The following is a 15,680-nucleotide window of genomic DNA, read 5'->3' as shown; positions in this document are numbered from 1 at the left end:
ATAATATTACAATGAAAGATGCTCATTGAGTCTAAATAAATTGCAGAGGCTCCAGTGGGTGTTGGCTTCCTCTAGAGAGGGCCCATCCTGCCCTGCACTAAGCAGAGAGAGTGGTGGTAGGCCATCTCACTCCACTCAGGAGTCTGCTAAGTCTAGGCTGAGCTGTAGTCCTGCTAAGTCTCCACCTACTCCTGGTTTGCCCCTGGCCCTCCATGATTTTCCACTGAAAACCTGGTGTATTGTGTGTCCCTTCCTTCCCCTTGGCTGCTGCAATGCTCTACTTCTCGAGACTTTCTCCTTAGGTGTTTTTGTCTCTTGCCGTGTGCAGCCCCAGGATCTGGCAAACGTGCTGAGTGAAAAATTGGCTTGAGCACCCACCCTACCCCTGCCATGTCTCTACCAAAAGATCTGCCGGTTTCTCTGTTCCCTTGCAAGTGCCTCAGCAGGTGCAAATCCTAGATTCTCAGCCCCCACCCAGACTCCCTCCAACTCGCCCTCTTGGTAAAAGCAGTTGCAATGATTCCCTCATCTCTCTGGATTCTTTCCTCTCCAGAGTCTTAGCTGCCTCTCATTTTCATTGTCACAGCACTTCCTCGCTACCTTCGGACAAATGGTTTCTATATATTATCCAGCTTTTCTAATTTTTCTGGGCAGGAGAACCAGTCTGCCTCTGGCCATTCCAACCCACGCAGATGCAGAAGTAGATGCTGATTAAATGTTCATTTATTCCCTCCTTGCACCCCTTATCTGGCTAGACAGCCCATAATACATTTTCTGGTTTAGCCTCAACCAGTTGGCACTCTACCGTGTTCTCATTTTCAGGTTCTTGGGTTTCCCTGCAATTATAAGCAGAGCTCAGCTCATTCAATGCTGCCTATTCCTCCATCCCTCCTTTCAAGAGCAGTTCTGTGCAAAGTCAACACTGCCATAATTTATTTCTAGTCACTAGTGCCAGCCCACAGGCCTCATCAAAGATAAAAGTTGAGTAACTTTTCAAATTACATTTTACACATGCTCTAAAACCTTAATCAACTCCAGTCTTAAGTGTTATCCTATTTCCTGATTTTTTTCACTTGACAGTTGAATGGAGTTGTATCTTTCTGTCCTCCTTCTAGATTATTTTGTTTTATTTGAGTATTTTACTTCCTTTTCCTCAGAAAAATATCCCTTCATCAGATGGGCAAGGCTCTTAGTAAATCTATCTCCCAGCCCTTCCTGAAAGATATGTGCTATCCACTGTTCCCATAAATTTCACCCCAAACCACAACAGAGCTATGTGTTTTGACTGCATTCTTCAGAGTTTTATAGATCTATAGCTAAGAATTATTAAATTATTTTTAAACTAACAAAACTTTAAAAAGAGTGTCTAATAATTATTAGATGTATTTTTTTAATACTCAACCAAGGATATGTGGGGGGTGGGGTCATTGATTTTAGCAAGAGAGGAAGGGAGAGGAAAAGAGAGCGAGAGAAACATCCATGTGGGAAAGAAACATTGATCGGTTGTCCCAACTGGGGATTGAACCCACAACCTGGGTACGTGCCCTGACCAGAAATCGAACCCACAATCCTTTGGTGCTCAGGATGATGCTCTAACCAACTGAGCCACACTGGCCAGGGCTAAATGTATTTTTTGTTTCTTTGTTTTTAATTCTCACCCAAGGATATTTTTTCCATCGCTTTTCAGAGAGAGTGAGATGGAGAGAGAGACAGAGGTAGAAATATCAATGTGAAAGAGACACATCGATTGGTTGCCTCCCTGGCTGGAGCCAAGGATTGAGCCTGCAACTGAGGTAGGTGCCCTTAATCGGAATCAAACCCGAAACTCTGCAGTCGGCACGGACTGACACTCCAACCAATGAGCCAAACTGGCTAGGGCTAAACGTATTTTTTTAAATATATCTTTATTGATTTCAGAGAGAAGAAGGGAGAGGGAGAGAGAGAGATAGAAGCATCAATTGATCGGCTGCCTCCTGCGCAGTCCCCAACTGGGGATGGAGCCCACAACCTGGGCATGTGCCCTGACCAGGAATCTAACTGCAATCTCGTGGATCATAGGTCGATGCTCAAGCGCTGAGCCACGCCAGCCTGGCTAAATGTATTTTTAATTTAATATGTCATGGTGCTTACTAAGAGCCTGAAACAGTTCTAAACATTTCACAAATATTAATTTATATTATCTCCATAACCATCCAATGAAGTAGCAATTATTATCCCTATTTTACAGATGAGAAATTGAGGCCCAGAAAGGTTAAGTACTTTCCCAAGATTACATCTCTAGTAAATGGTAGAGTAGGATTGAACCCAGAAAGGCTGACTCCAGAACCCAAACGCTTAATCACTCTATAACCATGTGGAAATTCACCATCATATTGATTGCAGGAGTTCTCTGAAACACATTCACTGCTCATTAAGAATCCACAAAATAGCTTCTCCTAGGCTTTATATCAGGGAAAGCTGTGAGGTTCCCTTCTAGGAAAAGTGGGTGGCTTGCATTTCTATGAGATTATCTAATCTTGGCTCTATTATGGCCCTTCCCTTATTTTCTCTTTGCCCAGTCTCTTGTTTATTTTATCTTTTTGTGTTGTTGCATTTTTCTAAACTGGCATAAATGCTTTGTCAAATGTGATAAGGAATATATATACATATATATATGTATAATTTTTCCAAGTATTTATGAGATGAATCTATCCATCACCAGGAAAGTATAATTTCAATTACGAAATCCTACTGTGTAGTCCCAGTTATGTAGCTAGTGACTCATTTTCCACATCCTCTTTCCTCTTACAAAGTCATGTCTGTGTGAACTAGAAAAAGAAATGAAAATACCACCTAGGTCTTTCAGTTTCCTACTTAAAATGTCAGAGTCTCTGGAGATGCATTCCAGAGTTTTACTGGCCATGGCTGCCCTAATTGGCCACAGAAGTGACAGAATTTAAGCCAGGATGTGTCCAGCAGGAGTCTAAGTACACAGGCAATGACCTGGTTGGGCTGTAAATGGGTGGAGAAATGGAAAGTCCTTGGTTATACTAGGCAAAGAGTCAAGAGCAAGAATCCAAGCTGAGAGTGGGGTGATGGCAGGTCAGGAGCCATTTTTTGTAAAACAAAAAATGATCAGAATGAGGTTAGAGTACAGAGCCTTCAGGGAACAGACAAGTGCTAGGAAAGCCAGCTAACATGGGACAAGTGGGCTTCCTGTTCCTCAAATATGTTAAACCATTTCACACCTCCACCTTTCTCCATGCTGCTCCTTCCCATTGCCTCTGTCCACCTGACAACTATCTACTCTTTCTTTTCCAGATTTTGCTTAAATACCTTCACTATGAAGCTTTTCTTGTACTCCACCATCCCAGCTATAGCCAGCCCCCACTTACCCTTTTTACCTCTTCCCCACCCATGTACCTATTGCCACATCTATCTGAAGCTTCACAGCACTAATAAGTGGTATGAATTTTCACCTTAGCTCTCTGATGTGAGAAATGTCACATTACTGTATTTTCCTAAATAAAATTTAGAAAATATTAGTCCCCAAGTGCCAGGATATCAACACACTCAATATCTTTATGAGTGTCTCTCCCCTTCCCTAAGAATCCCAGGGGGCTAACAGCCCAGAAAATATGGAAAATGACCCTTTGGTCTTCAATACACCTCCAGCACATTGTTGAATAGAAGTCGCCAGAGCATATATCTTTGTCTTGTTCCTGATCTTAGGGGCAAAGCATCCAGTCTTTCACCACCACCTATGCTGTTAGCTATGGGGTTTTGCAGAAATCTTTGTCTCTACAACTTGAGGAAGTTTCATTCTAATCCTAGTTTGTTGAATAATTCTATCATGAAAGGGTTTTGGATTTTATCAAATGTTTTCTCTGCATCTATTGAGATGATTATGTAGTTTTTGTCCTTTGTTCTATTAATATGGTGTATTGCATTGTTTGATTTTTGGGTGTTACACCAACCTTGCATTCCTAGGATAAATCCCACTTGGTTGTGGGGTATAATCCTTTTATATGTTGCTGGATTTGGTTAGCTTGTATGTTGATGATTTTTGCATCTATATATTCATAAGGGATATTGGTCTGTAATTTTCTTTTCTTGCTATGTCTTTGGTTTTAGTATCATGGTAATACTGGTCTCATAGAATGATTTGGGGAGTGTTCCTTCATCTTCTATTTTTTGGAAGAATTTGTGAGGGATTAATATTATTTCTTTAAAGGTTTGGTAGAATTCCCAGGGAAGCTATCCAGGCCTTGGCTTTTCTTTGTGGAAAATTTCCTAATTACTAATTCTTTACTTATATTAAGTTGTACAAAAAAGTTAATATAGCAGGCCTGAGACTCTTATCCTTAGATAGTCCTACTTGCAAGATCGACCCTTGGCTGGCATCTGGGACTTTAGATTTTTGGAGTGTTCCCACCATTCCCTAAATAATAAGAGTAGCACACCAAAGTGTGCAAAAATATATGGTTTATGCTAACCATCTGCTTTTCTTTTAGGAGTCTAGAATTTTCATATGTGCTAGGTACAGGGTGCCTATGTGACCAGTCCCCAATAAAAATGTTGGGCACTAAATCTCTAACAACTTTCCTGGTGGACAACATTTTACACATGTTGTCACAGTTCAGTGCTGGAGGAAATAAGCACATCCTATGTGACTTCATAGGTAGAAGACTCTTGGAGGCTTGTACCTGGCTTTCTCTGGACTTCACCCCATGAGCCTTTTCCCTTTGCTGATTTTGCTTTTATCCTTTTGCTGTAACAAATTATGTCCATGAGTGTGACTAGATGCTAAATCCTGTGAGTTCTCTAAGTGAAGTGCTTAACCTAGGAGTGGTCTTGGGGACCCATGACACAGATTTATTCAGATTTTCTATTTCATCTTGAGCCAGTCTCAGTAGTTTGTGTCTTTCTAAGAAGTTATCTATTTTGGGGGCATACAATTGTTTGTAATATTTCCTTATAATCCTTCCCATTTCTGTAAGGTCAGTAGTGATGCCCTCCTTTAATTTTTTATTTTAGTAACTTGTATATTTTCCCTTTTTCCCTTCATTGGTCTACTAGATGTTTGTCAACTTTGTTAATCTTTTCAAAGAACAAACTTTTGTTTCCATTGATTTTCATTATTATTTTTTTATTCTCTATTTTGTTTCTTTATACTCTAGTATTTTTTTTATTTCTTCCTTTTGCTTGCTTTAGTTCGGTCTCCTTTTTCTAGCTTCTTAAGGAGGAAGATTAGGTTATTGATTTAAATTTCCCTCTGAGCACTGTGTTAGCTGTGTGTTAGCTGTGTTTCATAAGTTTTAGTGTGTTGTGTTTTTATCTTCACTCATCTCAAATTATTTTCTAATTTCCCTGGTGATTTCTTCTTTGAACCATTGACTAGGAATATGTTGTTTAATTTTCACATATTCATAAATTTCCCAAATTTTCTTTTTGTTATTGATTTCTAATTGCATTCCACTCTGGTCAGGGAAGATACTTTGGATGATTTTAATCTCTTTAAATTAATTGTAAATTATTAAATTTTTAATTAAATTATTAAATTAAATTGTAAAAATTAATTTTAAATTTATTGTACCTTGAGTTATGGCCTATCATATGGTCTATCATAGAGAATGTTTCATGTTCACCTGAGAAGAATGCATAATCTGATGTTTGGGGGGGTTGCAATGTCTTTTACTATCTTCCCCAGTTTCCTTTTTGGAAGCCAGTGTAAGAATAGCAGAGTAGTGGATATTGTAGCTTCATTTTCTTCCCCTCCTATTTCTACCTTCTGGTGTGAAAAAATAAGCAAGTAATCTCAAATTAACCTAATTTCCTCCCAATGCCCTTCCAGATTCCAGAAAAAGCCAGGTATGCATGGCTTTTCCATAGCTAGCTGTGATTTCTCTTCCTGGATGCATAAGGACAAAGAAATATGTTTCTACCCACAAGCAAAGCAAAATGAGTGCTCTTGCTCTTTCCTATCCTCAGTGACTGCCTCAGAAACACTCCTACTCCAGAACTGATCTGTGTTTCTTTAATCACTGAATTTTGTCCCAGACCATCATACAGATGGCAGACTAAGGGACCTCTGTTTGGTGAGATTAGAGCTTTTACTTGCTATAATAAATACTCACTGGCCTTTTTGGCAAGGCCTGCACCAATGTTATTAAAATTGTCCCTTCTACTCCTGTTTTCCCAGATACCACAAGTGAGTAACCACATTCTGTTCTTTCCCTTTGGTATCTATAAAGGATCCATTTGGCTGCAACTAGCAGAAAACCAATCTAACTCTAACTTAAGTAATTAAGAGTTTATTTTCCTCATTAACGAGTGTGGGGGACAGACAGTTATGAGCTGATGCAGTTGATCAATGATACCATCAAAGACCCAAGCTCTTTCCATTTTCCCACTGCAGCAACCATAGCAGATGTACTTCATCCTATTCCTATTGTCTCATGGCCACAAGATGGCTGTTGCAACTTAAGATTAAGTCCTGTCCTAGGGAGAAAGAAAGGGTAGGTGCAAAGGCAAAAAGCTTGTCAGCATATTACAAAGCTTTTCCAGAATATTACCCAGCAACTTCTGCTTATGTCTCATTATTTAAATCTAGGTCACAAATCACCCCTAGACCAAAGGCTGAAAAGTGGGTAGAGATAAAGAAAAGGGAAAGAAGGAAGGGAGAGGTAGCCAATAAACCAATAGTGGCTGCCATACCTTCCTTTATAACTTTAGTAAAGAAGTTAAGCAAGGTTGGGGATGGGGGAAGTGACTTTATAGTCAGGCTGAGCTTGGAGTGTGGCACACCATTCAACTCTGCCCCTGTCACACAGAATCAGCCCCCACCTCCTAAAAATCTAAGCTCCCTGACCCCTTCTATAGCAAAGACCCTAACCACAACATACGTAGACAACTTTTCACCTGCCTTCTGGCAAATTCAGCATCTAATTCATGCTCCTTTCTTTAGAATTAGCAAAAACATATTCTAAGTACTCAGCAGTCATCTATAGTTGTTAAACATCGTTCAACTTGAGGGCCCCAAAGGCTGGTCTAGAACATCCTAGAAGACATCCCATCCCCATGCTACTGCTTTTCTCAGCCTCAGATACCTACTCTGGCAGTTAACCATTTCCATCAGAGCTACCACTGCCTGTAACAATAGGTCAATCCATGACTTGGGTAACATGTTCAAGCTTGGATTTCAAGTCTCTGAAGAGGTTAGAAATTCAGAGTCCAAAACAGGGGCCTTAAAGTTCAACTTCCTACCTCTCACTTTCTCAGAATACTCCTGGAAATTGAAGATAAATTAATATATTTATCAAACTCTAATAAGGATGCATTTGTCTCTCTTCCTTCCAGAACTTTCTGCCAACCTCTCTGTAAATCAGCCCAAAAATTATAAAGCATTTTGTAAAATCCTTTTGTCTCAAACTCTTCCTAGTCCTCTGATAGTCCCCACATAAGGAGTTGCTTTGGAGAGACCTCATTCATTTCTGCATACCAATTCTCTAACAGACTCTTAGCTATAGTCTCAAAACCAGTTGACTGAAATCCTTGGGGCCATGATTTTTTTGTGTGCAACATTCAAAGATTCCTAGTAATCCCATGACGCAGCAGGTGTGAATTTTTTCCATAACACTGAGGTGCAAGAAATGTCACATTACTATTGTTAGCCCTCAGTGGCAAGATATTCCATTCTCCATGGAGTCTTGTAAGGGTGACCAACCACCCCAGGTTTCCCAGAGGAAGGGGTTTTCTGAGACACAGGACTTTCAGTACTAAAAATGGGCAAACCAGGACAGTTGGCCTCCTAAATCTGGACAAAGTTTGCAGTCCTTCCTTGTACTATAGTATAAGCTCTAAGAGGCCAATGAACATGTCTAATGAATTTCTATATACCCATGCCTAGTGCTCAGACATAATAGGCACTCAATAAATTCTCAATAAACAAGTTCACAAACAAATGCATGAACCAGTATAAAAATAGAATATAATAGTAATAATAATAACAATAATAATAATTTAAAGTGTCCAGAACCTTCTCCCACCACCACCTGTTGGGGTATAATGCTAGTGTAACAGTAAGTTTTCCTGCTTCACTGTGTCACTTTCTACTTTTCTTCCAGAAGATACCGATATTCTTCTATTCCCTTAACATCTTTTTTCCTCCCTTTTGCCTTTTATACTATTTCTTCCAACTTTTTGTATAAGTTGGAGTGGGTAGAGTGAGTGTGCTGTCTACCATCTTATGCAGTAGGGAGACTATTATGCCTGTACCTACTGTAACTGATGAGCACCTCAAGCAAGAGAACAGTATACAGATTGTAACAGTTCTGACTTCATATTTCCTGGAGTTCGGTATTTTCCTTGAAAAACTACCACAGAAAATTGCCTCATTTCCATGCCTGGTTTCAAAGGGTGCACCTAGAAAATCTGCTCATATGTCAGACAAAGAGTTGTCTCCTCCTTGTCCATGTGCTAACCTCCAATCTCCTTGACACATGGCAAAGTGTCACCTCTTTGTGCTGCAGTACCCTTCATTTACAGTCACCTCCCCAAAATTCTGACCTTTCTTTTTTATTTTGTGTCCTGTGACCAGCTGAGTTGATCTTAAAAGCCTTGTCGTCCCCCCCCCCCCCACCTTGTTGTACCAAAGTTTCCTCTCCCTGTTCTCCCCTCCCTCTCTTGCTGTGCAGGCAACTTTGTCCACTTGCTTCTTCACCCCTGTCTGGGCATTCCAGAGGTTCCCCTATCAGCCCACTCTACCCCAGGCATGCAACACAACCAGACTTTATCACCCTCAAAATAAGACCTGAATTTTCACAACCGCCCACACAAGTCTTTGTTTCAAGACTGTTTTTAAGAACTATAATTCTTAAAACTCTACATTTACTTTGGGTAATACATTAGCCCCCTCTGAGGTGAACACCTTCAGGTTAAAGGGCATCTCTTAACTTGTCTCTGTACTGTCAACGCTTGTGTGTACATCCCCGAGTGGGGAGGAAGAGGAATATCTAGGGGCACTGGTTATTCAGGCAGAAAGTCCCTCCCTCGGGGAAACCTTGGTTGGGATTGATCTTCAAAACTTTCCAAAGACTGAAGATGACTCAGAGTGTATGTATGTCCGTGTTTCAGAAAAGAGAATGGCTGCTGTTGGCCAAAGGGGAGCCCCTGAGCCGAGGACAGCGCCTGAGAGAGGCTGCCGCCACCTTCTATGTGATCATCCCATCACGCTCCCTCACTCTGCTGGTGAAGGCAGTGGCCACGCGGGAACTGATGCTGCCCAACGCCTTCCCCCTGCTGCCTGAGAACCCGCCTGATGACAGTCTTAAGATCGTGGAGGCAAGTGGAGCCCAGATCTCATGAGACAGAGAGAAGGGAGAGAAGAGAAGGGAATTCAAGAAAGGGATGAGGGAGAGGAATGAGCCTGTGAGGGGAAGGACAGGGAGCTGAGGGAGAAGTGGCCCTAAGGGTGTGGTGAGAGGGTCAGGGAAGAAACAAGGGTGGGAACCGAGGCCGGGCAGGAGGAAGTAAGCGCTAATGGAGTGTTCCCACGGGTCTCTCTCTGCATTATGGGTGTGCATGTGTGTATACCTGTGTCTGTGTGCATCTATTCCAGTCTCTTGAGGGAAAGAGAAAAGGCCAGACAATGTAGGTGCCCAGAATAGGAAGGGCTTCAAAATCAGACTCCAGTGCAAAGGAGGAAACAGCTCTACAGGCCGTTTTCTCCTCCTTTCCCTTGGACCTGGATCCTGGATTTCCTCCGCCAGCCTCCCCAGTCCAAGGGCAGGAGGGCGGCTCTGGGTGAGAACTGGAACCACCTCACTGCTGGATCACGGGCTTATGTGCAGAGAGGACAGAGCCCGGGATTGTGCTCTCAGCTTGGCGGCCATGGGGATGCAGAGAGAGGTGGGCACAAGTGGCTATGGCTCACGCAGCGTCTCACTTCAGGGCCAATGGTTCCTGGCACAGGATGTTGTGGCCGGAAAACCTGACTGCTCAGGAATGCTGTGCTCGCGTGTCCTTTGGTTCTGCTCACCTCACAGGCAGGCCAGAACTCAGTGTACTTGCCTTGCAGGCTGTGAGCACCCCCAGGCTGCGGACACACCCTCCCTCACAGCCTTGCACACTGGATCCCTTGTAACCCTCACGAGGCACTGGAATCCCATGACACACTTCTCGGGGCCATAGTGTTCAGTGTCCATAACCACTCGGGGTTGCTCCAACTTCTTGTACCTGTGCCTTACCTCACAATCAGACCTGGGGGCCAGCACACCCTGTGGGACACTCATCTATTTCACAGCCTCCAGAGATGCCTGGGTCTCTATACCTCCTCCAGTCTCTTACACTCAAAGGGCTCTGTCTGACATCTTGTGTTCTGTAACCTCAAGTTCCCCAGGTAAGGCTCCTCCTCTCTTCCTCAGGGCGTGCTGGACAGCTTGGAGCTAGAGCCCACCTACAACCCCTTGCAGGTTTGGAGTCACCTGTACTCACACCTGAGCAGCACCTTTGCCAAGCCCCAGGGCCGACTCCACCCCAGCTGGGATAGTCGGGCCCTGAGAAAGGTAAGGATCCCCTCCTTACTCCCCTCCTCCCCCTTTATGCCCACAATCCAAGAGACCCCTCTCCTGTCACTAATACTCCCCCCATCACCACCATCCCAAGGAGTAGGCCTCATCTTTGGATCTCCCCTGTTGGAGAGAACCAGGCCAACAGGGAAGAAAAAGCACAGCCCTTTGCCCCAAGGGAAATTACAACCCCTCCCCAGTGGGGGAGCTCTTCTGCTGGGGCATTGATATATGATAATGTTCAGGTATCTTAATTTAGTATTTAGTCATTTAACAGACCATTGTCCCACTAAGCAAACCAGTTGCACTGGAACTACAGCCATTAAAAGGAAAGGCTGAAGGGAAGGTGGGAAAATAAATGCCCCAGAAAAGGAAAATTATCATTTACTGAGCACCATTATTTGCCTGGTTGTGTGACAAGTGCTTTCACATGTAATTTTCACATTTACTCCTCACAGCATCCCTGCAAGGTAAGTGTTATGCTCATTTTACAGATAAGCAAAGGGAGGCTGACCAAGGTTAATAGCTTATAGAGAGGGTGCTGGTGACAAGGCTTAAAGAGAGAAGAGTAATTGAATATGAAGTTATTTTTATGAAATCCATATTTTATAATATTTGAGCTTCCTTTTGCCCTTATCGACTTTTTCCAGTTTCGCAGTAACAGAGCCTTTAGAAAAACCACTTTCCCTTAGTCGAAGTGACAAGAGGTGTTTCAGACTAGGAGGAACAGAACCCACCAGAAGTTAGCTGGTGGGCAAGCTAACAGAGGAAGGACACAGCCAGGGCATGGGCACTGTGAAAACTGGAGTCCGGGGGACTCCACTGCCCTGAGCCTTAATGCTGTCACTCCAGGGATGGGACAGGGAAGGCGTTAGGACAGCAGACCCAGGAGGAAATGGGATAGGAGATCAGGAACTCTGGTCTTCAGGGATGGCTCTGCTCACTCTTTTCAGCCTGGGCAGTTGCAGACGAGTCGAGTTCGAGCCACAGTGGCCCCTCTACCTATGACTACAGCCCCTAGCAGAGCCCCCAAGATGCCAGCAGCCAGCAAAGCCTCTGCAGAAGCCTTCTTCCAGCTTTCAGAGGAGGAGGAGGAGGAGGACCCCTCAGGGCCTTAAGCAACCAGCACCAGAGCCTGGCTGCGCGGCTCAACCACATCCCCGCTAAGGCTCACGTGATGGTGTTCCGAGGTCAGACTTGCCTCCCACCTGCCTGAGCCTCTGTGAGTTCTAGATGGCTGAGAAACAGCCTTCTCTGTCCTCAGTGCTGCTACCGCCCCTCTCCTCAGCCTGGGAAGAGACACCCCCAGGCCTCTTGCTTCTCCAAGCAGGGGATTCATTTTCTTTTTTTCTTGTTTTCTTGTTTTCTTTTGGGTCATTTGATACTGTTAACACAGGTGAAGATTAAGCGCCCAGTAAACCAACGCCATTGTTAGCAGCATTTCAGCCCCAAATTTCTCCTTGTAGCTTTGTGTAAGCAGGTGGATGTCAGGTCACCTTGTCTCAGGAGACAAGGATGAGGTTTCCAGAGCTCATGAAAAACAAGTAGGATTGAAATCCAAGCCTGATTTCAAAGCCCGTACCCCTCCCACTACACCTATTACACTGTAGTTCCAGTTAGGCTCCAAACAGAAAAGGGATTGGTACTCAGCACCTACATGCCAAGTGTGTGTGGGCGGGATGGGTCGGGGAGAGGGTGTAATATGGCTGAGAACATGGGAGCAGATGGTATGAAAAAGACTATTCCCTTCCTATTCTCTTCTAACACCTGCCTACCTTCCGTGGGCCCTCTCCATCCACAGAATAACAACTATAAAATGCTTGCTCTGTGCTTCAAATTGCCCTAAGTACTTGAGAAATTTAACTCCTTCCATACAAACAACCCCATGAGGTGGAGCCTGTTATTAAGTTTTCCCAGTTTACAAAGGGGCAGCAGGGGTAACTAAGGGTTGCAGATATTATAAAAACTCACCCAGGGTTGTAGAGATGGGGTCAAGCCCAGATGGGCTGGATGGACCACCCAGGCTCTGAACTGCCACTCTGCTCAGCTCCCCTCCCTGGGGGCCTTTCCTCCTTTCAAGGTCCCCAACGAATTCCTGGTTCTCCTTTGATCCCCTCCACACCCATCCAGCACACCCTGCTTCTGTGTCCCCTCTGTGACTGTTCACACACATAGACCTCTTAAATCCAAACTGGCTTTAATGAGAATAAAACTCTTTTTAAAAATAAATCTCTGGCACAAAACAATACAGGGGAAAGGATCCAGGCACAGTCCAGCATCTCCCTACAGCCTCCATGCAGGTCCCCCCAACTGTACCCACTCTAATCAAGCACCCTTTCTTTCCATAGACCTGGTGTAGCAGCTGTCTGTTCCTTTTGGGGGGATGACTTAGGGATGCTGGCCTCCCCAGGTACCATCCCTGAGCCCCTACCATCTGTCCCACTTCCAGGACTTCTGGGGACTAATCATTCTTCCCTTGACTCCCCTGATCTGTCTGGTGCCCTAGTCTCACACAGGCCCCTCCAGCCACCTGGTTCCCGCTGGTTCTAACAGGTTTCTTTGATCCCCCAATGCCACCTCTCCATGTCCTATCAGCCACCCCAGCCCTTTCCTACTTCTCATGTAGAGCCCTCTGACTTGACCCCAGTCCTGTTGGCCTCTGCTCTAGAGAGCCCACAGTCCCAGTTCCCTGAGGCCCCGCTCTTCTGGACCTGGCTGTACAGAGCAGTGTCTGAGCTGCAGCCTTTGCTGCCAGTGCCAGTTGCCCCAGGTTCAGGGAAGGTCAGACCCTGGGGCTTGGGAGCTGGGATGGGTTTTGTGCTCCGAGGGGGAGGCACGGCGTAGTCATCAGTGGCAGGGTTGTAGGGGAGCTCGTAGCCCTCCTCCTTTACTCGAGCCTGGCACCACCATGCATCCTTGGGCTCCTGAGGCAGATCATAAAGGCCCCGGAGAGCAGCTGGGGCTAGACCCTCAGGTTCATCATAGATGGGGTCCTCTTTAGTGTCTTTCAGCTTGGCCTTCATCAATTGCTGCTGCACATGCTCATACAAGTCCCAGTAGAGCGTTTTCTTTAACTGTACCCGCTCCCCTGCCTGAGCAGGGGTGCTGTCCAAAGGGTCTGAGTATAAGGAATCCCGGGAAGGACCTGGAGGAACGCGCAGGGAGTCTAAGGGTTCAGAGTACAGGGCTGGAGGGCTGTCTGGGATCTCCTGGGCGCCAGCGTGGGTAGCCAGCTTCTCTTCTGCCGCTTCTTCATGGGAATCAGCTCTAAGAACATCCTGCTTCTGACCAGCCTTGCCCTGGGCCTTCTGCCGTTGGATAGCAGCCTCAACTGCCTGGAAGATGTCATTTCCCTGTGCTGTCTGGAAGGTGAAGGTTCCGGGGCCCGAGGGGCAGCGCCGACCAGCCTCAAAGGAGAACATGACCTGAAAAGAATATGAAGGGAAGCACATTACCAGAAGCCATCAGGGAGGTGAGTCACAGGGGGGCTACAAAGAAAAGACTAGCTGGGGAGGGAGGTGGGTTTGTGAACTAGGCAAAAAGGGTTATCCAGAAGGCAGCACTTCCCACACAGCCCACAGCCCCAGACCCAGAAAGCCAGCCCTCCCGACAGCACCCCTACCTTGTCTCGGCCATAGCGACGCAACAGAGTGTAAGGCCAGGAAAGGAGTGGCTCCAATATCTGGCCCTGAGTTCCCACAGTCATAAGAGTCAGCTTCTCAGCCTCCACCCTCAGCACATAGGAGCCGTGCAGGCCACAGCGCTCAGCGGCTTCAGTCCTCTGCGCAGTTACCCAGAACTGGGATCCTAGAAGGAATACACCATCAGACAGGCACCTGACAGACAGTGGGGAGCAGGTTGTTCCAGCACTCACTTGTAAGCCAGCTCTCAGGAACTTCCTACTTCCCCATGGGTCCCCTAATCAGCCCCTTCCTAGGGTCCCTCTTCCTTTCCACCTCATCCCTGCCCAGCTTTTCAGGCGGCTACCTTCCCAGGTGGGGCTATACAGCGAGTTCTCCAGCATCTCCAGGGCAGAAAGCTTGGGTGGGTTCTCGGCAGGCTCCGGAGCCCAGCGGCCTTTCTGGGGTAAAGAGAAAGAGTGTAGAAAACCCTGTCATTCCCTCAACGCGGTTCACAGGGTCTGAGCCAGCCCAGTTCCTCTGCCGCTGTAACTGCCCCCACCCCGCATCGCCTTCAGGGCCCAGTTGGGCTCGCCCCAGCCCCTCGAGGTCAGAACAGGCCCCCTCACCGGAAAGGCATTGATGCACAGCGTTTGCACCCAGGCGGCGCTGGACTGCGCGTCGGCCGCCAGCAGGTGGGAGCGCTGTGCGGTGTCCAGGCGGAAGGCAGTGGCCCCAGGTTCAGGGGGGCTTTCCACGGCCACGGGCACCACGCTCACACACTCGGCGAGACGGATCACCTTGCAGTCCAGGCGTCGCGTGCTCCCTCGGCCCCCTCCAGAGCTCGACCCTTTGTGGTCAAAGAACTCGAGGCGCGCTACGCCGTGGGGGCTGGCGGGGTAGAGCACGGCCCAGGTCTTCCTCCACCTCTGCGGAAAGAGCGACAGTCGCTGGCGAGGCGGCGAGCGAGCGCCGGCGGCCCGGCCCCGACGGGGAAGGAGGGACCGGCGCAGGCCGCTTTCGAGTCGGAGGCTTCCCGACGGGGGCGAAGTTTCCCAAGGAGGATGCCGCTGGTTCTCCCCAGAGCCAGAGAGCGTGTACCCCAAGGCCGGCGGACGCGTCTCCGCAGAGTGGGAAGAGACTTCGCGGGAACTTCACAGGGCCCTCGGCTCCCGGAGCCGCGCTCCCACCCGCTGCCCGCCCCTCCCTCTTCCTGGGCACTGTCGCCCACCCGTAGCCCCGATCGAGTTCGGCACCCCAGCCCCGGGCTACCTTGGTACCAAAACGCTGACTCTGCAAAAAGAGCGGCCCTTCCATCGCGGCCCCGTCCATGGCCCCCGGCGGTTCCTTCTTAGCTTCCTGGCCTCGCAGGCTGGGGGCGGGGCGGGGCGGGGCGGGGCGGGGCCTGGCCACCGGAGGCGCTCCCGCCCCGGCCGCGGACCCGCGGACCGCGAAAGGGGAGGACAGAGAGGAGCAAGAAGGAAGGACAGGAGGGTCCCCAGATACGCTGGGC

General features: G+C 47.0%; 2 protein-coding genes across 2 annotated transcripts in view; one reads left to right on the top strand and one right to left on the bottom strand.

The window, feature by feature from the left end:
• M1AP (meiosis 1 associated protein) overlaps positions 1 to 11,676 on the top strand; it is a 55,901-nt gene extending 44,225 nt beyond the window's left edge. Inside the window, exons 8-11 of the mRNA XM_081156616.1 lie at positions 9,115 to 9,321; positions 10,404 to 10,544; positions 11,006 to 11,017; positions 11,501 to 11,676. Coding sequence (XP_081012742.1) covers positions 9,115 to 9,321; positions 10,404 to 10,544; positions 11,006 to 11,017; positions 11,501 to 11,665 — 525 coding nt within the window. The 3' untranslated portion in view covers positions 11,666 to 11,676. The remainder of the gene's footprint in view (positions 1 to 9,114; positions 9,322 to 10,403; positions 10,545 to 11,005; positions 11,018 to 11,500) is intronic.
• Positions 11,677 to 12,729: 1,053 nt separating this feature from the next.
• DOK1 (docking protein 1) lies at positions 12,730 to 15,565 on the bottom strand. The gene is made up of 5 exons (XM_081156464.1): positions 15,440 to 15,565; positions 14,797 to 15,096; positions 14,535 to 14,628; positions 14,170 to 14,354; positions 12,730 to 13,972 (listed from the first exon to the last, which is right to left on the bottom strand). Exons 1-5 carry the CDS (start codon positions 15,497 to 15,499, stop codon positions 13,166 to 13,168), a joined length of 1,446 nt encoding a protein of 481 aa, XP_081012590.1. The 5' UTR covers positions 15,500 to 15,565; the 3' UTR covers positions 12,730 to 13,165.
• Between the last annotated feature and the right edge of the window lie 115 nt (positions 15,566 to 15,680).

Source organism: Miniopterus schreibersii, assembly GCF_964146895.1.
Source record: "Miniopterus schreibersii genome assembly, chromosome: 13".
NCBI classification, from domain to species: Eukaryota; Metazoa; Chordata; class Mammalia; order Chiroptera; family Miniopteridae; genus Miniopterus; species Miniopterus schreibersii.
The sequence above is the reverse complement of the archived record's forward strand: the minus strand, read 5'-3'. Positions and strand labels throughout refer to the sequence as shown.